Below are 19,757 nucleotides of genomic sequence, written 5' to 3'. Positions count from 1 at the left end.
CCTGTTAAACATGGTAATCTTACTAAATGTAAAGTGGCCAGTTATTAAAAAAAATAAACTCCAACAATCTGCCTTCTCGTCAGTTGTGAGGCTTTGATCGGGCTGGTCGTTGAAAGTAAAGAGGCTCAAAGTTCAAACATCAAGGAGCAGTCGTATTAAAGTCGGGGGCAATAAAGTGGATTTGGATCAAAATGCTTGTATTGTGTGCAAATTAATTATATTGCATGAGATAAAGAAAGCATTTTTATTTTAAATCAAAACCTGACAAGGTCATGTGATCATAAGACTATTCATAAACCCACAAGGTTTCTTTTAATAAGGCATTTGTCCAACAATTGAACAGAAATCTCAATTAATTTACCATCAGTCATAATACTTAATAAAACCTTTTCCAAAAACTTTTTAAATCTCTCAGGCTTTGACCAAGCACTGATTTTCCGTCTTGCTGCAGAGATTCAGGAGTCAACAAATCGCAACAATGTCCCTGAAGTTGTAGGTATGCTGGGAAGAAAACAAAGTCATGATTTAGAAAACAAAGATGCAATAAACAGTTTCTCCAATAGTCTCCAACAGCTGCCTTCACTTTAGATTTGACGGAATCATTTCAGAACAACAGTGGCCCAGCTGGCTTGTTTTTTGAACGTTTTTGACAACCGCATACACCCGAGACCCAGCTTATGTCCCGAGGGTTGTTCAAGCAGGCAACAAATAAAACCCTCAATTACTGAGCAGCATAAATCATAAATGCAGGAGCAGCTTCATCAAGCACCCTTCCTTTCACCTACTGCAAAAAAGGCGAATAAAAACCAAAATCCAACCCTTTTCAGAACAATATCTTTTTTTTTTAACAAGCAAATGTCACCTTTCTACCAGCTCTGCGCCCACGATGTCATGGATGTGGTACTTCATGTGGAATTTCACATGCGAGGTTGTTCGCCGCTCCTCTAGCTCCGCCTTTAGGACCTCGCTGTATTTGGACTTCTTCACCATGCCCAGCACGGCTTTCCGACCTGACGAGAGGAGCGTTGGGGAAAGCAGTCCTCCAATTAGCCCTGACAGAAATGCCGTTTAGCCACAGTGTTACTGTGTTTCACCGCCTCGCCACACCTTGTATGAAGTACTTGGTGAATTTGCCAGAGTTGGGAATGGAGAGCCACCAGCTGCCTGCGTCCCTCACAGTCAGGACCCCCGACTTCACCAGCTGCCTGGAGTGAGAGAAAATACAGATGTGCGCTGATCTTTCAAAAAATGTATTTTCACAAACTAGAAGTAAACATGACACGAGATCGAGCGGAGTCTTTCATACGTGATCTCGGAGTCCGTGAAGAGAAACTCCTTGAGCATCTTGTCTTTGCTGAAGCTCAGTTCTGTGCAAGGAGACAGCAATTTCGCCAAGAACCTCTCCACGGTGGCCCGCGTAGCCCGGCCGTCCTCCCCCGCCAGCACTTTGGACTTGTAATCGGCGGCAAACACCAGCCCGAAAGCGTCCGCGTCGAAGCCGAGCTGAAACATCAGCAGCTCTCCTTGTTCTCGCAGTTTGTTCTGCGGGCCCAGAAGAAGAAGGGAAGTGGTTTTTTTTTTTCCACATTCAGAGGGAGGCGCACAGGACCTTCTGAACACTGAGAAGTTGTCTCACCAGCTCCTTGTCCACCAGCGTCTTGTCGTCGTGTATGCTGTAGAGTTGGTGCTTGAGGACAATTTGAGGCAAGCTGTCGTTGAAGAGCTTCCTGGGGAACAGCGTCGCAAGATACTCGAGGGTGGATCGGATGTCAGTCGGCCCTTTTAAAGTAAATCGATGAGTTTTAATCTGAAGTGAGAAATTGCGGAAACAAATATTAACTTTCAACGGCCACACCTACCGTCTCCATCGCTGACTGCTCCGAACTTCTGTGTCCCATTTCTTCTTTTCTTCACCTTGAAAGTGTCTGAAATCAAAGCCCGTTTCCTGTTCATACCTGAGGGGGGAAAGAACGTGTCAGAGAACCTGCAGAATAAACCGGTTTAGCCAGACAGCTGCTTTTCTGTCTCCACAGACCCGATGGAGGGAAGAGTCTTTAGTATTCAGGCCATCGGAAATACTGTAAATACAATAAATGACATCCCCCTCACGTTTGATGGAATAAACAGTTGCTTATAAACGCCAGTTGTCGATGGAATTAATACTTTGTTGAGATGCTTGCTTTTTCTCATCATCAGGTGTGTGTCCCATAGCTCAGTGAATTTAGTTAATGGTAACTAACGACTGTTAGACAGCGAGGTTAACCTTAGTTGTTGTTTTTTAAATCTAAACGATAATCTAGCTTTGTCAAATTCACACAGGAAGCAATTCAACTCGAGCCACCGATTAATTTATCTAGTCTTGCTTCTTTTGATAGCAAAGCTATTCCGACCGTTAGTTATATTTAACTTAACGTACCGTTACGTTAACCATCCACGTTTGCAGCTAACGTTAGCTGACTCGGCTAACACTACGTGTCGTGTACACATGGGTGTACACCGACGACGGGATTCGATGTTTGAACAAATAAACTAGCATTAGTTTAAAACGCTTACCTAATTGCTACTTATAGCAATCAATGTGTGTATTCACATCGCTTTGGACACATTTATTGCCACAGCTCCAGCGGAGAGTTTAAAAACTCTTTTTTGTGTTTTGCCCGGAAGTGTCGCGGCTTCCATCGCGCTGATTGGACGAAAGACAGGATGCGGAAGTAGCGTCGAGTTTGCTGTCGACAGGGAGCGTTGTAGTTAGCTTGTGATGCTATTAGCTATCCCGCCACCGAGACCGAAACACGTCTTGTTTTCTTTCTGTCCCTTTTGGGGTCTATTAGAAAAGAAGCTGCAACATGTGATGGTCGACAACAAAATCCCGTTTATTATTGTGTCTCACGGGGCATTGAAAGAAAAGGTAACATTATCTTAACGTAAGCTGATTTTGATGTGCATGCTGACCACGGTGCGTTAGGTTTTCAATTTAATAACAGCTGAGTTAACGTTAGTTGCAATAAAGTAGTTTTATTGAACATAAACGAGATATTTCTTTAACCCTTGATTTACCTAATATACAACAAGCATGCCCAGAAACACACGTCTTATTCGTCAATAAAGACACACTTCACACGCACACAACACTCGTTACAAGCATCTGCGTCTTTACGTTGTATGTCTGCATTAATATATAGTTATTTACACAGGTCACAGTGAGACGTGCAATTGAGGTGCAAACATCGATTACTCTTATAAACTTTGTTGATCCCGTAATAATACACACAATAAAAGTAACCGTGGGATCCAGTTAGCCATAAGCATCCATTATACTCAATATGAAGCATACATAATAAGTGATGCTCTATGAAACTCATAGTGGGTTGTCTTGTCATCTTTTATTCATACTTAGTTTATTTACATTTTGTGGATTTTCTGACAGTAGGGCAAGACAATCACTAGATTAAAAAAAAATCAGAATCTTCCATCTTTCATAAATCAATTCTCTTTTTTCCCCCACTCTGTAGCAATGGACCAGCACAGATCCCACAATCCCAACTCGAGCTACCAAAACCCCCAGTCAGCATACAGACGACACCGAGATGCCGGGGGAAGAAATCACTGTGAGAATAAACGCTCCAGACCGAACCAGCAGCAGCAGCATCATCATCATCATCAGTCTGGGCCAGCGCCAAATTTGAGCACCCGGAAGGAGCTGTATGAAAGAGACTTTCCCGTGTACAAACAGCCAGTCGAAATAGGATGTTTTTCCCTGGACTCTGAGCGTCGATTCTTCAATGACGGCAGGCAGATGAGATACTACGTGGAACCTGAAAGAAATCCTAATTTTGACCTGAGGGATGGATACAAGGACCGCTATATAAAGAGAGACGGAAACGTGAAGGAGAAGCTGGATCACATCCTACGATGGATCTTGGCTAATAAATCAAAGCTCTGCTCAAAGGGGGCTGCAGCCTCACCGTGGTAAGTGTCACTGTTAGTATTTACTCTGTCTTCTTCTTCTTCTTCTTCTTCTTCTTAATAATGGTAACAGCTGCAGGTCAGGTAAATAGTCCCCTGGGATCTGTAGTTGCTACTCCAACCACCTCTAACCAAAACTCTCCGGTTGGATCCTTATTCTGGGTTCTACCTCTGCTCTTCCTAGTGCTTTAGATTTCGACTTTGTGACGTGGCGCGGCCATCTGACCAAGCTGCTGACCACCCCCTACGAGACGCGCGAGGGCTGGTTGCTGGCGGTCACCAGGTTCAAGGGCACGCTGTACATCAGCGAAGTGGAAACGGAAGCGGCTCGACGGGAACAGGAGAACCGCACTGAGAGACACGAGGAGATGATGTACTGGGGATACAAGTTTGAGCAGTACACATGCGCAGGTAGGTGGGTGGGTTCTTGTGATATGGCTTCATATTAACTCGGTTTTCTTTTATAACCTTGATTGCGGTTTAATCAAATCAAATTGCATTACAAAAGATCACATCGGTGTTGTATTTTGACTGTGGGAACCCAATTCTGCCAGGAAAGGAAAAATCACTAAGACTAGTAATCCAAGTAATAAATTACATTTCTTTTTCACATTTAACCCTTGAAATGATGAAGGCACTTGCACAAGATAGTACTAAATGTTAACCCTATTTTTTGGTGATTGATCATTATATAGATTTTTTTTCATTGCACAAAATGAACTGAAGCCCTGGCAATTAAGAAGGTATTTGATATAATTAACATCTACCCTCTAAACCAAAAACATATTGGGTTTGAAATCACATCAAAGACTAACAAACATTCCAATCCCCCGTTTAATTTGATTCAACACACGAATCCTAATCAAATGAAAGCACTTGAGAGACACCGCTTCCCCTTTTGGCCGTCCCTGCAGACGACGTCCACAGTTTGCCTGACCCGGGCGGAGTGGTCAACACCAACGAGGCCTTCTGCACCGTGGTGCAGACCCGGCTGGCCGATCACAGACTCCTGTTCTCCGGTGAGGTGGACTGCCGGGACAAAGACCCCAAAGCTCCAGCTCCTCCTGCGTGCTACGTCGAGTTAAAGACCTCAGCGGAGATCTGCACCCCCAAACAGCGCAGCAACTTTCACAGGTAGATGACAAAGGCAGTGGAACATCACATAGTTCCTCCCCCCACCTTTTTAAAATATATATTTTTAACCGCACGCTGTCAGTTTGATTTTAGCCACTAAAAGCTGTTAAAATCTTCCCTTTGGTGGTCCTCAGGTTCAAACTGCTGAAGTGGTGGGCTCAGTCCTTTCTCCCGGGAGTTCCCCGCGTTGTGGCTGGTTTTAAGGATGACGAAGGCGTGGTCGTCAATGTGGACACTTTCCCCATCTCTAAGATTTCACAACTCATCAAGGTACAGCGATTATTTATAATCTGCCCGCGATAAACGAATAGTCATGAAAAGCTTGTTTAAACATTGAGAAACTAAAAAACCTTTTTCCGTCTTGTGTGTTCTTTCTGGACAGAACGAACACAACTGCTGGAAGCCAACGGTCTGTATGAATTTCTGCTGTGATTTCCTGTCATTTGTGAAGCAAATCGCCATCGAAGACCATCCGAGGTCAGTTGCAGTGAGAGACGATGCGGTTCAACCTTTTTTCTTCTGAAGCAAACGTCTTATCTTGAACCCCTATTGCCCTTCCAGCGTGGTGTACCTGTTCTCCTCGGAGCCCCGCAGAGATGTGACGTTCTCCGTCCACAGGGACTCCCAGTATTCCTTCCTGCCACACTGGTTTGTGGAGGAGATGAGCAGTAGGCCGGACGCACACCATCAGCCCTGACTCACAACCAAGAATGGTCCATTTTTAATGTCCCTTCACACCTCAGATGGAGGAATCTGATTTCATTATGAATTTTAAATGCCTGGAACAGTGGTTTATTGTTGGATTTTAATTGAGCAAAAGTTAGAGAACAATATATGTAATTAAAAAAAAATGTAAATAAATGATGACTTCAAGTTAGCATTGCATCCCCAGTTATAAGGTTTATTCATGTTATGTGTTGAGAGAAAACATTTTCATTAATCTGCATGGTGTATTTTGTAAGCGTTGCATCACTGGCGTTGTTTTAAAATGAATAGTGACACAAACACTAGCTTTGGCTTCTTTACTATTGAATAAATGAATGTCCTTCTGCCTTAGCGGAGATATTCTTTATTCAGAGCTGCCTCCTATTTAACAAACTTTCTATCCTCTGATTTAGCTATTTTCTGTCTAATGTTCTGCCCTGCCAGACTTGCAGACTTGCTGACTCACTAATTTACATATATATTTTTTTTTCATAAAGCCTTTGTTCTACGTCCCATTTTAAAATACAATTATTCAATATTAAACATAAAAAGGATCACCGTGTACTTATCATAATTCCTTATGCTGACGTTCACATACATGGTGCAACAACAACAGTAAATAACAACCTAATATCTGGCAACGTCCGTTCTGTTCTTTGGTAAATTGGACATTCTCTTCTTACTGTGTGCAACCAGGCTTCAGAACTGGACCTGATTAATACGAGGAACAGTCCCACACGTGACAAATGTTACCAATGTTACCAAGAAATATTGACAGAAACTCTCGCAATGATTAAAAACTCAGCTCAGCAAATTGAACCACCAATAGAAACAAACGCGTTAACCTTCTTTCCAAGTGGTCTCAAGGTGAAAGAACGCAGTGTCCAAGCAACTTAAGTAAATTACTGCCAACCTGTAAACACTGATAAAAGAACACAAACCAACAAAGGCAGACGAATACGGGACAAAATGGCCTAAGAGATCAATACAATCACCGACGGGTCAGTGCATCACGGACTTGTGTAAACCGTCAACAGTCATCACAGCATTTATACCAGTTAGTGTACATTTAGAGGCACTTAGCGCTAACTGGCACATTTCTACACATGTAAATGTTACTCAGTGTATTGTTAAGGACTCATTTCCATTCATGCTTAATTCATTTTGACGTAATATATTACAATTGTAGATTTTACACACAACTCTATAAAAATGAAAGGAAGCTATTCTCCGTCTCAACATTATTGTGACTACTGTTAATCTTTGTTTAATTTACAACATCATAACTCAACATGTTAAAAAAACAAACTTTCATTTGGCAAGAATTTCATGAAGATTCAAGTTAAAACATAAAAAGAGTGTTTGAAGAATGTTCCAGCAGCTTACATCAAGGCATTCCTCCATTTAACTGGCCCCTCTTTTTGGTCTCATCCTTTGCAGAAAGCATCTAATGTAGAAGGGAAAGGTTTTTTTTTTTCATTTTGGGAAAGAAGCTTTTAAGTGTCTGAAACACTGAAGCTGCAGCAGTTACTAAAGTTAGCGTAGCACAAACACCGGAAGCTGGTAAGCAGGTAGCCTGGCTTTGTCCAAAAGTAACGAAATGCATCTACCTTCACCCCCAAAGCTCGCATGTTACACGACATTTACTTGGTCCTGATCAGTAGTTTCCTGGAGTCCTTTCATATGAGCGGTATCCATTATCTCCTCCATCTCTCAGTAAGAAAGCCAATGGAGGTATTTCCCTTTACTGTATATTGTGATGAATATCTCAGTACGGTTGATTAAAACCATCTCAACAGAGATCAAATAAACACTATTTTATACAAATGCTACTAGTTAGAGGTTAAAAATGAGGGTAATAAAAGTATCTCGCCCAGTTCTGGAGCACCAATCTCCTCTCTGATGACATCATTTATGTGACTAAATCGGTTTTCTGGAATTAATCTACAATCACATTTTTAGGCGTCGATTAAATCTACTGGAGACGCAATGCACAAATGGTCCGCTGAATTCAAGCAGGCGTTGGTTCACTGCTTCACTTTCTTGTTCAGGCCCATGACTTTGAAGGTAGCAGTGGTGATCTTCTCGTACACCACAAACATGAGGGCAGCCGTCAGCACCGTCTGCAGCAGCTTGGCCTCCAGGCCTTTGTACAGGCCGAGAACGCCGTACCTCCTGTGGTCGAGGAAACAACCGATATCAACGGTGAGCCATTCAAAAAAACATCCCCGCCGACGGGCTCCTGTTCGTAGCTGCACTCACTTGATTCTGTCCATCAGCATGGAGAATATGTTTGTGAGGCTTCCGATCACACCGGCCTTCCCGTCACCCTTATACTGGCCAAACTGGAGAAAAATGCATTGAGCAGGTCCTCTTGGTTTTGATTTAATTAGATTGAGACATGAGATAGATGTCCTCAGCCATTATGCGCTAGTAAACCAACGGGTAACATTTTGCGTTACTTAATATTTACCCTGAGGATGGCCTGAATTGTCTGAAGAGGGAATGTTGCAGTGGTAGCAATGGCCTTGGCAATGGCTCCAATGAGAAAGATCTCCGCTGAGGAGATCTGTGGAAGGAGACAGAGAAGATTTAATCCACTCATATCCAGCGCTTTTTGCCTGAACACTTATGGACCCATTTGATCGATAGTAGAATGAGAACATAAAATGAACAGCGGCTCATTGCCACACAAATCGACAGACGAGCCATGAGGCTTTAGAGACAGCGACGTCAGTGATGGCACCTCTATGGTCCAACTGTTACTATTAAATGGATTTCCATTACATTCAAAGTGCCTAAATGAGGAATGGTACAAACACGGCTGATACCTTGACAAAAACTCTTTGTCTTGTTCGATTTCTGCCCTAAAGCATGACATAATATTGCAATTTCTACACAACGAAATGTGCAGCAACAGAACATTTTAATACGATTAAAGAAGAACATTTCTGTCATCAGAGGGCCGTTAAGCTGATTAGCTGCGGTAACGCAGTGTTCCACACAACAACGTCCATGCCCTCTCACCTTCTTCCCTCCTCTGCCCGCCTTCCTCTTCATGGCCTCATAAATCATGAACTGCACAGCCGGGTTGAGGACGAGGATAAGAGAGGGCAGGGTGCCGTTCCACAGAGTCGCCACACCCTCATTGGCTACGATCTGCGAGAAAGCATCTGAGGGGGGAAAAGCCCAAAACACAGCAGGGATTTACAACTGTGCAGCGAGAAGAAAACAAAACATGCCAGAACTTTACAACAGATGGATTTGTAAATGTCTCACACACCAAAGATGCCCTTGTACTGGGTCTGCTGGAGGTCTTCGTTCCTGAACTTGGCTCCCTGCAGCTTCAGCCGCGTGTTGACCACCCACATGGGAGTGGTCAGGATCACATTCACCATCCCTGTACAAACAACGGATCATTAGCTTTTTTGAATCTGCCCTGAAAAAACAAAAAAACGGTACTACATGGGAGTTTTTGACCTCCAGGAGCTCATACAATCACGCAATTTCATGGATCCACACGTCAGTCCATGAATCAATTAAAAGGGACTTATGGTTTAAGATATTTGAACTTGTTTGACCTAAGATATTTAACAAAAAGTGACTCTTATTGCATAACGGACATTTTATTTTGCAATTTTCACATTTCGACCTATTCAAAAAAATAAATCACCAGATGAAACAATGACAATGAGTGTTGGTTCCACCCCTGATGTTGAAGTTTCTACCTGATACGACCCCCATGAGCAGGTCTTTGCCTGGTCTGGACTTCCCCGGACCAGACGCCGCCAGCTTCTTCAGCGTGTTGAAGGTGTAGAAGTAGACAAAGTTGGAGCAGCAGAGGCTGGAGATGACTGGTAACCAGCCTCTGTACAGGGAGAGACTGGGAGAAGAGATGGAGGGTCAGAACTTGGTAAAACACCAACCAAGTGTTCTCCATGAGGAGGCTGGATCAAGAGAAAACTTTGGCGGTTCTCCATAAAAAAACCCTGACTGAATCAATCTATGAAGAAGACATTTAAGCCAGCACAGAAATTTCACTCACAGGCCTTCTTCCTTTGCTATCTCGGCCAGGATGACCGGTGTGGAGTTGGACTTCCTCATCTCATCCACTAAAAGACAAAACACAAATCAGCGGGTACCACTCCTCCTCTCTGCTCGTGTAACATTTTCTGTGGCTTTGGAGAAGCTTTCTCATTTTAAATAAGTAAATAACCCATCAGGGTTATCTTGACCTGAGTGTAAGACCTTAAATTCACAGCAGAAAACTACAATAAACAAACCAACCAGTTGTGGTGAATAACTCAGTTATGTAAATACGTGTATGTTGACAGCAGGCTCACCCTGCAGCCTGCTTTTAGCGGTGTCCAGGGGAAAGAAGACCGTCATCGCCGTCACACTCCCCTGAAAGACACCATCCGCTGTTATGAAACCAGCATTCACTCAAGTAACAAAACAACAACAGTGGTGGTTTTTCTTAAACGTCAATCAATCAATCATGCAAGTCACTCTCGTGTTCCGCTCACCATCGCTCCGGCCACGGCATGAACCAGCGTCTCGTAAGACAGAAGGCTGACGGCCGAGCCCCCGTTGTCGGACATCTCTGCGGTCAGACCGCCGCGCCGCGGACCCCGGAACACTTCAGCCGGGACGGAACCGCGGAGCCGGTGGTCGGTTGCTCTGTTTGTTTAAGAGCTGCGTTCAGGGGACGTTACGGAAACGTCCGCGGCGGCAACTCGGCGGTGTTTCAACAACAAGAAAGAAAGATGACAAAGAGAGGAAAGTTAGCGATCAGTGTTTTCTCGCAGTCGGTATTCATTGGCTGCGGGCGGACTGCTGAACCGGGTTGACAACTTCTCTTCTTCGTTGGTTCTTCTTCTTCTTCGTTCGTTTAGCTAGCCGTGGATATGCGTCACAGTCACGAAGTCGAAAGTGCAGTGGTGGATTACCAATCAATAACACAAAACATCCAGCAAATAAATTAAAAGCTGTGCTTTCGCTTCTTTTTTTAAATCGTTTTTAATAACCGCATATTTCAATAAAGCAACTGTTGGCTCAAGTAAAACTTCACATATCTAATTGTAATGCCATATTTAATAATTATTCAATAATAGAAAATTCGTTAAACAATAACTAATTAAAGATCGGTATTACCTGTGTCTTTAACATATTTACCAAATAATTTAATGGTGTTTTTTTTCACGAGCTATGGGACGGCGAATTAATATGTACTATTTAACTACTAAAACTATTTCATTTTACATTCACATTACTGCATATTTTTAGCGAAAGATCTGAACATCTTCACCATTGATATATTTTATATTTTATATATATATAACATTGTACTGATCCATCTTACTCTAAGCTTGTCGAGGTTACGATCATTTCAACCTTTACTTTATAGACTATATTATTAAATGAAGTGTTATAGCTTATAAAATTATTCTATTATTCTGAGAATCTTAATCTGTGAAGCAAGTGCACCTATATGGATGTGTATGTAGAGGTAAATGTGGTAGAATCAAAATAAATATTGTAAAGTAGAATTAAGTGTCACTCAAAAGTGTACTTTGAAAACCTGAAAATCTCACTTTGACCACACTTAATAATTAAGCTTTAAATAACTCCTGATGATGATCTCAAGTGTTAGAAGTTGAATTGTTCAGCTGACAGCAGGGACCTGGACTTTGCTTTTGTTTTATGGCTCTGAGCTGCTTATCCGTTGACGCCCATGACCACTCCTGTTTGCTCCTGTCTCCGCTTGAGTGATTCTGTGAATCTGTTCGGAGCGTGGGAGAAAAAAGTGAAAGAAAGTGGCAGATTTGTCTGGACCTTTTCTATTCTTGTGAAGAGATGTCTAGGTACCACAAAGCGGCAATTGATGGATACTTGGACCTCTTAAAAGAGGCCACGAGGAAGGACCTGAACACCGCGGATGAGGATGGCATGACTCCCACCTTACTGGCCGCTTTCCACGGACACGTCGACGCGCTTCAGCTCATATGCAGCAGAGAGTAAGCATGTTACACTCTTTACCTCCTCATTTCACATACAGAAAGCTTTATCGCCATGATTATCAACTCAGTTCTCTTTCATTTCTGGCTGTATTGTTATGGGAATATTTGTATAATACAGAGTCTACCATCATATTGTATCTATGATGCTCTAAAACTAAACTAAACTAACATTAAAAGACCATTGTGGCTGAAAAGAGATGTGCTTGATACCTTAACACGCAACAGTTATTTAGTACCTCATCTGGGTTTTTCACCATAATATAACGAGCCAAAGCTTGATTCTACTTTCCCCCTTGAGCTGAGCCAAATGTTTAATGAGCCAAAGAAAGGCTGCAACAAAAGAGCCCTTTATCCGTCCCCCCCACCCCAACGTCCTGCCTTCACTCACCACAACAAAGGACAGGCTGAAATCTAGAACAACATCCTCACTGAAAAATGACATTCAGAAAATATGTGTGTAGGATATTGAGTTGGGAGCAATGCACCTGTAAACTACGTGGCCATAAAATGATGGAAGCCTTTTCCGCTTTAGTCGGGTGAATTTATGACCGTGTGTTGCAGAAATACAGTTATGAGGACTTTTATGGTTGTGACAATGAGGCACGGCCAGGGAGGACTTTAAATCTTAATAAGTGACCAATTAGGCAGTTTGATATTATTTTGTGTAAAACTTCATGTCAAATGATTTCCTTACATTAATACTTTGTATTTCAGAAAATGTGTTTATTTGAACTTATATTTGTTGTATTGTGTATTCGTGTGACAAGTCTTGAGGAACATTTGATTGAAGATTATAGTTTATACCTGGGGATTTATGTCGGCATTCCTTGGGACCTTGTTTCGAATAAATATTCACACCTTTAAAGTGGATTTTCTTGATCCTCCGATGAATGAAATCATCATTAGAAACTTGTATTAACTTGAAGGAAGAAGAAAAATCATTATTATATCAATCAGGGATAACATGCAGCAAGAAATATACAAGTTCTGGATCAGTACTTGCAGTCAAATACAATCTTTTGTGTCATGCAGAGGTGACCCTGACCGGAGTGACATCTGGGGAAACACCCCATTGCACCACGCTGCGGCCAACGGCCACATGCACATCCTCAGTTTCCTGGTCAACTTCGGTGCCAACCTTTTCGCCCTGGACAATGAATCCCACACGGCCATGGACGTCGCTGCGTCCCGTGACCGCATGGACTGCGTGCGCTTCCTAGACGACGCCGCCTCGCAGCAGACCACCCAAAACCCCAAGAAGGTCGCCAATCTAAAGAAGGAGGCCGTCAAAGAAGCGGAGAAGCGTGTGAAGCTCTGTGAGAAGGTGAAGAAGAAACACCAGAGCAAGATGGATAAAATGCAGCGCGGCGCCGGCGGCGCCGGCTCCCTGTCGGAGGCCAGCATGGCGTCGGGTTTCTCAGATGGTGGCACCATGTCCGGTGTTAACGAGCAGTTCTCCAAAATTATTGCTGCGGATAAATCTGGCTCCCTTACAGCCAGGGTCAAAGGCACGCTGCAGAAGAGGCTCGGGAAGAAAGAGAAAGGCACACTGCAGAGGCCGGGAGGGGACGGGAACGTCATTTTCCTCAAACAGGACAGTGCAGCGTCTGAGGAGCCGGAGTTTATGGGTGTCTTCAATGAGCAGGACGAGAGCATGTTGGACGAGGTCGATCATGATCACGACAACGACGAGAACGGGCAAGTCAAGCAGTCCATCTTCAATCGGCCTGGGCTTGGAGGTCTGATCTTCATGAAGAAGATGGGGCTGGAGTCAGAGGACGCCCCGAGCGGGAACAACGAAAGTCTTGGCTACCTCGTCCAGAACGAGTTGTTTAATGTTGAGGAAGACAGCGCTGGTTTCGAGGGGAATGATGATGCTGATCAGGCCTGGGATCAGGAAGATCTTGGACTGGATGATGACGACGATGAGGAAACCTCGCCATTGGATGCGTTCTTGTCCACCATTTCCTTGCCAGAGTTTGCTCCCGCATTCAGGAGGGAACACCTAGACCTGGAGGCGCTGATGCTTTGCTCAGATGAAGACCTGAAAGGCATTCGCATCCAGCTGGGACCAAGGAAGAAGATCCTGGAAGCGGTTACTCGCAGAAAGAACACATTGAAGACTCCTGGCGTCATGAAGGACAGCAACTTGTGATCTAAAAGACATTTACAGGGATTTGCAATTGTGTTTGATGCCTAAAAAAGTCAGTACTTTTTGTAAATAGAGCCAAGACATTGATTTTCGCTATAAAACAAAGATGATTCAACAAAAATGTTTCTCAAAACAACAATTTCTAGCAGGAAAGTATCAAACTTGTATTGACATTTTCCAATCATCTGTTAATAGAGAATAATCTATGTTGAAGCCACAAAGACATCCAGCAACTTGATGTTGAATCCACAATAGCAAGAGATGTTTTGGTACAGAATGTATTATTCATTGATCTCGCTATATATGAAATAGTCAGTGGCGGATTTTCATTTCTAATTTTGGCAAATTTATTGTTGATTATTGCCAAATAAATTGAGCAAAAAAAGTTAATTTGATGTGTCTGTGTCTCCTATAGTTTTCATTACTTTTGTGGGGACATAAATCTGGTTAGATTACTACAAGCAAGTAAGACACAAGAAAATAAATAGAATTAAACAATTTAACAGCACATACACAGCATGAAGAATTCTGCCGATTTGTATATCTTACAGTTCAACACAGATGTTCACCAGAAACACCAGGCAGTTATTTTCAGACTATAAGCCTCATAAAACCATTGTATATTTTTGGTCCGACACCAAATTGCGGACAAAATTGGTGACCATAGTGGGGCTTTTAACATTTCAGAAGCTGATTAATATTCAGCCAAAGCCAAGACAATCCCTAATGGTAATGTAATGTAAAAAGAGATACTTCTGTTCGCCCTGTCAAACGCTCTTGGCCACAAACGTTAAATGATGTTTTAACAAAAACGAAGCATAACCAATAGGAAAAGTCAAGAAGCCACTATACATAAACACAACATTTATAAAACAAAATGCCATGTGTTTATCTAAATTGTATACAATTATTTTAAAACTATACCTTGGTTAACCTTAACAACAACTTCAACACGACCCATGAATTACGACCTGAGCGTTAATTAAGTGCACGCGCAGGACCTGAAGCGAAGCCGGAAGTACATCGAGGTGACCTCTCTTGGCCCGTGGGAGGGACTTCCGGTGAGAGGCTTTAAACCGTGCTGGTGTATCGTCTGTGGGTGGACGGAGTGGGCTCGCAGTCACGAGCGTGTCCAGCAGGTATGTCACAGCCGACGAGCCTTCAATTCGTAACCCCGGTGTTTGTTTTGGATCAAACGGAGGACCGCTAACGGCTAACTGCGCGTCGTACGTGAGCCCGTTTCTCCCCGCGACTTTTACAAATGGAACCTTGGAGCTCCCTCAGTGAGCAGCAGCGGTACCGAACCAACTAATTCCTCTCTCTCTCTCTCTCTCTCTCTCTCTCTCTCTCTCTCTCTCTCTCTCTCTCTCTCTCCTCCGCTTTAACCCTCCCAGGCTCGGCTAGCCAAGTGAGACATGGCCGAAACGGTGCGCGTCAGCGGCGGGTTGTCCTCGCCGTCCACAATGAACGTCACCTTCCTCTTCCAGGAAGATGCTGCCGCCGCTGCTTCTGCCGCCGCCGCCGCCTCCGCCGCTTCTTCTTCCGCCCCTCCGGCCTCCCTGAGCGGCGATGACTACCTGTTCGTGGAGGCCAGACACCCCAACACCGTCCTGCAGGGCCTGAACAGCCTGCGGCTCAACAACGCCTTCTGTGACGTGACCCTGTGCTGTGGAGGACAGGAGTTCCCGTGCCATCGCATCGTGCTGGCCTCCTTCAGCTCCTACTTCCAGGTAAAGGAAGGTTGTCTCTCTGTGTGTCTCCCCCCCCTCTCTTCCTCCCTCACACTCACACTCTCAGTCGTGTCTTTGCTCTCCCTTCCCCTCAGGCCATGTTTTCCACCGACCTGATCGAGTCCAAGCAGGAGCGCGTGGCCATCAATGGGGTCGAGCCTCAGATGATCGGCATGCTGGTGAGCTACGCTTACACGTCCCAGGTCTACATTTCCAAAGCAAATGTGCAGGTAAGGATTATTTATTTTCTTTTCTCCCCCCCCCCCCCCCCCACCCCTTCCCCGACGAGTAGCTCCTTTTGCTGAAGCTTGACCCATCCGGTCCAGGCGCTGCTGGCAGCGGCTAATCTGCTGGACGTGATGGACGTGCGAGAGGCCTGTTGTCAGTTTATGAAGCGTCAGATGGACGAGATGAACTGCGTGGGGATCCACTGCTTTGCCGAGGCCCATTCTTGTAAAGCTCTGGAGAAACACAGCATGGACTACATCCACGAGCACTTCGGCGGTGTTTCTCAGCAGGTGAGATGCTGATGGAGAGGACAGTTTTCTTCAAATATTGAATTAAGGGGTTAATTCATTGGTTCGTTAATCTACAAAGCATGATTCCTTCAGAGTCCTATCAGTAAAAACCATCAAACAAGGCGATCTTTCCGCCTGTCCCCTCATGGATGGTGCGTTGTTCTACAAAGCAGGATGTTTTTTCTTTCCTTTTCCTCTAGGAGGAGTTCCTGTCTCTGTGTGTGGACAAGCTGACCGAAATCATTGCCAGTGATTTTCTAAATGTGCCCAAAGAGGAGTTGGTGTTTGAGGCCGCCATGTCGTGGCTGAATAAATGCAGCTCTCGCAAGCAGAGCTTCGATAAGGTCAGTTCGCACGCGCTCTGTGCCCCAGCGTCTTCAGCGGGGGAAGTTCTGAGCCGTTAATTCGGTCAGCTGTTGGTCTCAAAGACGTTCAGAAATCGGGGATTACATTCCAACAACTTGTGTTCTTGTTTGAAACCATTTTTATCCACTCTGACTATCCAACAAGAATTGGATCATCAGCTCTCTTGTTCCTGTTTTTTTTTTTAAAGGTCCTTGAACACATCCGGCTGCCTCTCATCAGCCCCTACTACCTCCACGACGTGATCGAGTCTCTGGACGTGGTGCAGGAGAACCGGGGGTGCCAGAAGCTCATCTCTGAGGCGAAGGACTACATGCTGCTGAAGGACCGCCGAGGAGAGCTGTACTGCCAGAGAGCGAGGCCCCGCAGGTCCACAGGTGTTTTACCGACACGACCGGGCACATGACTGGTGGAGGCAGAGTCTTTGTCGTTGCTGTTAAATCTAGTGCGTTTGATACTTTCGCTACACTTGATAATAAAAAAATAATACTTTTCTAGCAATGCACCGAGGATGAAACCGTTGCGGTGGTGGTTTGGGAGGAATAGTGAACACATAGAATAGTGACCACGAGTGTAAATCTAATCGCTCCACATACAAAACTGCGTGGAAACAATCTGGATTTTGCTATAATGTGTAAAAGGGGTGGAGGTGACGGAGACATGTGTTTGACATATTTTATTGGCATATTTACCTCCCGTTCTATATAAAGAGGTACACATTCTAGTTTAATTTATGTTGATGCTAGAATTAGTGAGAATGCTCTTTCTGCATTTTATAGACTAAAACAAGAATCATTAGTTGCAGCCCTCCACGTGTGTCCTTTCTATCCCAGAGATACGGTTTATCTGTGCAACGCTTCAGCGTAGGGTCCGAAGGCGGCTCACTCCTCCGCCTGTTCCTCTGCTCCCGTTGCCGCGACAACAGGGACAGCTGAAGTGATCGTGACGGTCGGCGGGGAGGACGACAAGGTGGTGCTGCGCAGCGTCGAGAGCTTCGATCCCGTGACTCATCAGTGGAAGAACCTGGCCTGCCTCCCCTTCGCCGTGAGCAAACACGGGCTGGTGGTGTCCGGTGAGAAGATGCGACCTCCCCGATTCGCATTGAAACGCATTGGTGGCTTGAATGGATGGTGACCCCCCCCCCTGCCCTGTTTTTCCTAAACCCTCCCCAAATAAAGAGCAGCTCAGTGGACATGACAGTGACATGTTTCTTTCCACCTTCCTCTCCGGAGACTCCACCCTGTATTTGGCCGGGGGAGAGTTCCCCGACGGCTCGGCCAGCCGGGAGATGTGGCGCTACGACCCTTGCTTCGACTCCTGGATGGAGATGGCCCCCATGAATGTCGCTCGCTCAGAGTTGGGTAAGGCCGTCTCTGAGCTGCCTGCCTCCCCACGAAGTGCGAGTTCCTCATTGACGTCGACTCATTTGAAGTACCCCGTTAACCGATACACTGCTCTTGAATCTTTTCCAAGTGACTCATTTGATGCCCGTCGTCATGTTTAAGCGGTTTGTGTTTCCTCTCGCTCAGGCCTGGTGATGCTGGACGGCTTCGTGTACGCGGTGGGGGGCTGGGAGGGACGCTCGCGCCTGGACTCGGTGGAGTGCTACGACCCTCACACCAACTCCTGGCAGTTCAAAGAGTCCGTCAAGATGGCCGTCACGAGTCCTGCCGTGGTGGCCCTGGACGGACTGCTCTACGTCACTGGTAGCAAACACGGCTGTTGTTTTATTTTAGATTGGATTTCAATTTATTTTATATTTTTCTCAGCCGCTCCTCTGTCCCGCCAGGTGGAGCCGTCCTGGAGGACGGCGACGGCACAGACCTCGCTCAGGTGTACAACCCTCAGACCTCTGCTTGGGCCGAGGTCGCACCCATGCAGATCGCCCGCTCCGGTTCGGCCGCTTGCACGCTCAAGGGGAAGATCTATGTGATAGGTGTGATGCCGAAGCAGCAGCATCAACAACAAGCAGCCTGGGGGGAAAAAGCGTTCAACCTCTCGTTTGTGCTCCCAGGTGGATGGCACGCGTCGACTGAGAACACCGACAAGGTGGAGTGTTATAGTCCCAAGACCAATCAGTGGACCATGTGCGCCCCCATGAAAGAGCGGCGCTACCGGCCCGGTGCCGCCGTGGTAGACGGAAAGATCTACGTGTTGGGAGGAGAGGAAGGCTGGGACAGGTGAGGGCGAGGGGAGCAAATTACAGGAGCATCCGTTACTTTGTGGACCGGATGCTCGTCTGATCCCGGTGGGAAGTTGCGCCGGAGCCCAAGCACCGTTTGCTAACACTTTTTTTTTTTTTTCTACTCACAGATATCACGACACGATCGAGTGTTTCTGCGACGAAACAGACACGTGGGAGATGGTCGGGGAGATGCCCACCAGTCGCAGCTGGCTCAGCTGCGTGTCCCTGCAGCTGAGGAAGGACGTCCATACGAGCAGCTTCCCCGGGACGCCAAGCGACATCTGAGCGTTGGAGGGGGATTTTGAGGGGGGGTTCCAGGTGCGCTACGAAGCTCAGAGCCGAGATGATGCTGGGATTAGGCACGGCGCCGTTTGGGCGGTTACCGGCGGCCAGCGGTATTCCAGTTTAGCGTAACTAGAAAGGTCAAAAGGAAACTTTGCATCGTTCTCAAGTAGCCGGCTGACGACTCGGTGAGCAGTCTCCGCTCCCGCCGATGTGTGTTTATGGTGCTTTCTCAATGTCAGAGCTCCTCAAAGCTTTGAGGGTTTTCTCAGCCAACAAAGTGTATTTTTGTATTATTCCGTGGCGTATTTATTTGGGTGTCGCTACCTGTGAAATGTTTTGCGCTGTCAAAAGATGCTCTGTGAGCTAGAAAAAATGAATATTTTCATAGGTCACCTGTGAAAAGAGTCTCAATGTGTTTTTGTAATTAAACTTTATGTTCCGAATGATTTGTGTTAGCACCTCTAATATGTTGAGTATATTTTTGTAATGTCATACATTTGAGTGACTTTAAATGGTGTGGATTCTAATAAAGATTTGTAATTCAACGTGTTGCAGTCTATAACTACATACTAAAGAGTGACTTAAATACAAATAGCTTTTTGTGTTTTTAAATGATAGATCCATGCTTTGTTGAATTTTTCAACCTAGAAAAATTGTTTTCAACATTGAATATTAAAACCGCTAGTTAATCTCTGGAAA

At 45.1% G+C, this 19,757-nt stretch overlaps 5 protein-coding genes across 9 annotated transcripts; 3 read left to right on the top strand and 2 right to left on the bottom strand.

The window, feature by feature from the left end:
• Positions 1–230: 230 nt before the first annotated feature.
• Positions 231–2,763, bottom strand: whr1 (winged helix repair factor 1). Its single transcript, XM_040191191.2, has 7 exons — positions 2,554–2,763; positions 1,860–1,955; positions 1,637–1,779; positions 1,307–1,542; positions 1,108–1,205; positions 863–1,010; positions 231–501 (listed from the first exon to the last, which is right to left on the bottom strand). Exons 2-7 carry the CDS (start codon positions 1,951–1,953, stop codon positions 456–458), a joined length of 765 nt encoding a protein of 254 aa, XP_040047125.1. The 5' UTR covers positions 1,954–1,955; positions 2,554–2,763; the 3' UTR covers positions 231–455.
• Positions 2,754–5,977, top strand: dxo (decapping exoribonuclease). Its single transcript, XM_040191189.2, has 7 exons — positions 2,754–2,908; positions 3,513–3,969; positions 4,151–4,377; positions 4,881–5,100; positions 5,235–5,370; positions 5,483–5,577; positions 5,662–5,977. The coding sequence occupies exons 2-7, from the start codon at positions 3,515–3,517 to the stop codon at positions 5,795–5,797; spliced, it is 1,269 nt and encodes a 422-aa protein (XP_040047123.2). The 5' UTR covers positions 2,754–2,908; positions 3,513–3,514; the 3' UTR covers positions 5,798–5,977.
• slc25a17l (solute carrier family 25 member 17-like) lies at positions 5,978–11,087 on the bottom strand. 2 transcript variants are annotated; one of them, XR_005713466.2, is made up of 10 exons: positions 10,332–11,087; positions 10,149–10,209; positions 9,851–9,917; positions 9,534–9,688; positions 9,089–9,205; positions 8,833–8,978; positions 8,279–8,374; positions 8,068–8,150; positions 7,416–7,980; positions 5,978–7,335 (listed from the first exon to the last, which is right to left on the bottom strand). XR_005713466.2 is itself a non-coding variant. In XM_040191190.2 (9 exons), the coding sequence occupies exons 1-9, from the start codon at positions 10,404–10,406 to the stop codon at positions 7,833–7,835; spliced, it is 948 nt and encodes a 315-aa protein (XP_040047124.2). In that variant the 5' UTR covers positions 10,407–11,087; the 3' UTR covers positions 5,978–7,832. The 2 variants fall into 2 exon arrangements, 1 of the variants encoding a protein (XP_040047124.2); XM_040191190.2 differs by having other exon boundaries at positions 5,978–7,980.
• A 440-nt stretch (positions 11,088–11,527) lies between these two features.
• On the top strand, positions 11,528–14,367 carry anks4b (ankyrin repeat and sterile alpha motif domain containing 4B). Its single transcript, XM_040191188.2, has 2 exons — positions 11,528–11,822; positions 12,858–14,367. The coding sequence occupies exons 1-2, from the start codon at positions 11,662–11,664 to the stop codon at positions 13,978–13,980; spliced, it is 1,284 nt and encodes a 427-aa protein (XP_040047122.1). The 5' UTR covers positions 11,528–11,661; the 3' UTR covers positions 13,981–14,367.
• Positions 14,368–14,970: 603 nt separating this feature from the next.
• On the top strand, positions 14,971–19,603 carry LOC120827947 (kelch-like protein 24). Of its 4 annotated transcripts, none has more exons than XM_078083818.1 (12): positions 14,971–15,116; positions 15,372–15,707; positions 15,803–15,937; positions 16,034–16,225; positions 16,426–16,569; positions 16,779–16,965; positions 17,514–17,660; positions 17,821–17,949; positions 18,118–18,294; positions 18,378–18,524; positions 18,603–18,768; positions 18,902–19,603. In XM_078083818.1, exons 2-12 carry the CDS (start codon positions 15,393–15,395, stop codon positions 19,056–19,058), a joined length of 1,896 nt encoding a protein of 631 aa, XP_077939944.1. In that variant the 5' UTR covers positions 14,971–15,116; positions 15,372–15,392; the 3' UTR covers positions 19,059–19,603. The 4 variants fall into 4 exon arrangements, with proteins under 4 accessions (XP_077939944.1, XP_077939943.1, XP_077939942.1 ...); XM_078083817.1 differs by having other exon boundaries at positions 14,971–15,203; positions 17,767–17,949; XM_078083816.1 differs by having other exon boundaries at positions 14,981–15,116; positions 17,767–17,949.
• Positions 19,604–19,757: the final 154 nt, after the last annotated feature.

Source organism: Gasterosteus aculeatus, chromosome 11 (genome assembly GCF_964276395.1).
Source record: "Gasterosteus aculeatus chromosome 11, fGasAcu3.hap1.1, whole genome shotgun sequence".
Taxonomy (NCBI): domain Eukaryota; kingdom Metazoa; phylum Chordata; class Actinopteri; order Perciformes; family Gasterosteidae; genus Gasterosteus; species Gasterosteus aculeatus.
Note: the sequence above shows the minus strand (reverse complement) of the source record. Positions and strands in the feature narration are given on the sequence as shown.

Bases quoted from the DNA above. Each gene is read 5' to 3' on its own strand.
- whr1 (XM_040191191.2), bottom strand. From the start codon at position 1,953: ATGAACAGGAAACGGGCTTTGATTTCAGACACTTTCAAGGTGAAGAAA. The intron at 1,780-1,859 runs GTAGGTGTGGCC...TTACTTTAAAAG, and splicing joins AGCAGTCAGCGATGGAGACG to GGCCGACTGACATCCGATCC. The intron at 502-862 runs GTGACATTTGCT...TTTTCTTCCCAG, and splicing joins GGCGCAGAGCTGGTAGAAAG to CATACCTACAACTTCAGGGA.
- dxo (XM_040191189.2), top strand. From the start codon at position 3,515: ATGGACCAGCACAGATCCCACAATCCCAACTCGAGCTACCAAAACCCC. The intron at 5,101-5,234 runs GTAGATGACAAA...GGTGGTCCTCAG, and splicing joins CAGCGCAGCAACTTTCACAG to GTTCAAACTGCTGAAGTGGT. The intron at 5,371-5,482 runs GTACAGCGATTA...CTTTCTGGACAG, and splicing joins AGATTTCACAACTCATCAAG to AACGAACACAACTGCTGGAA.
- slc25a17l (XM_040191190.2), bottom strand. From the start codon at position 10,406: ATGTCCGACAACGGGGGCTCGGCCGTCAGCCTTCTGTCTTACGAGACG. The intron at 9,689-9,850 runs GTGAGTGAAATT...CTCTTCTCCCAG, and splicing joins ATAGCAAAGGAAGAAGGCCT to TCTCTCCCTGTACAGAGGCT. The intron at 9,206-9,533 runs GTAGAAACTTCA...TTGTTTGTACAG, and splicing joins GCTCATGGGGGTCGTATCAG to GGATGGTGAATGTGATCCTG.
- anks4b (XM_040191188.2), top strand. From the start codon at position 11,662: ATGTCTAGGTACCACAAAGCGGCAATTGATGGATACTTGGACCTCTTA. The intron at 11,823-12,857 runs GTAAGCATGTTA...TGTGTCATGCAG, and splicing joins CAGCTCATATGCAGCAGAGA to AGGTGACCCTGACCGGAGTG.
- LOC120827947 (XM_078083817.1), top strand. From the start codon at position 15,393: ATGGCCGAAACGGTGCGCGTCAGCGGCGGGTTGTCCTCGCCGTCCACA. The intron at 17,950-18,117 runs GTAAGGCCGTCT...CCTCTCGCTCAG, and splicing joins TGTCGCTCGCTCAGAGTTGG to GCCTGGTGATGCTGGACGGC. The intron at 18,525-18,602 runs GTGTGATGCCGA...TTGTGCTCCCAG, and splicing joins GGGGAAGATCTATGTGATAG to GTGGATGGCACGCGTCGACT.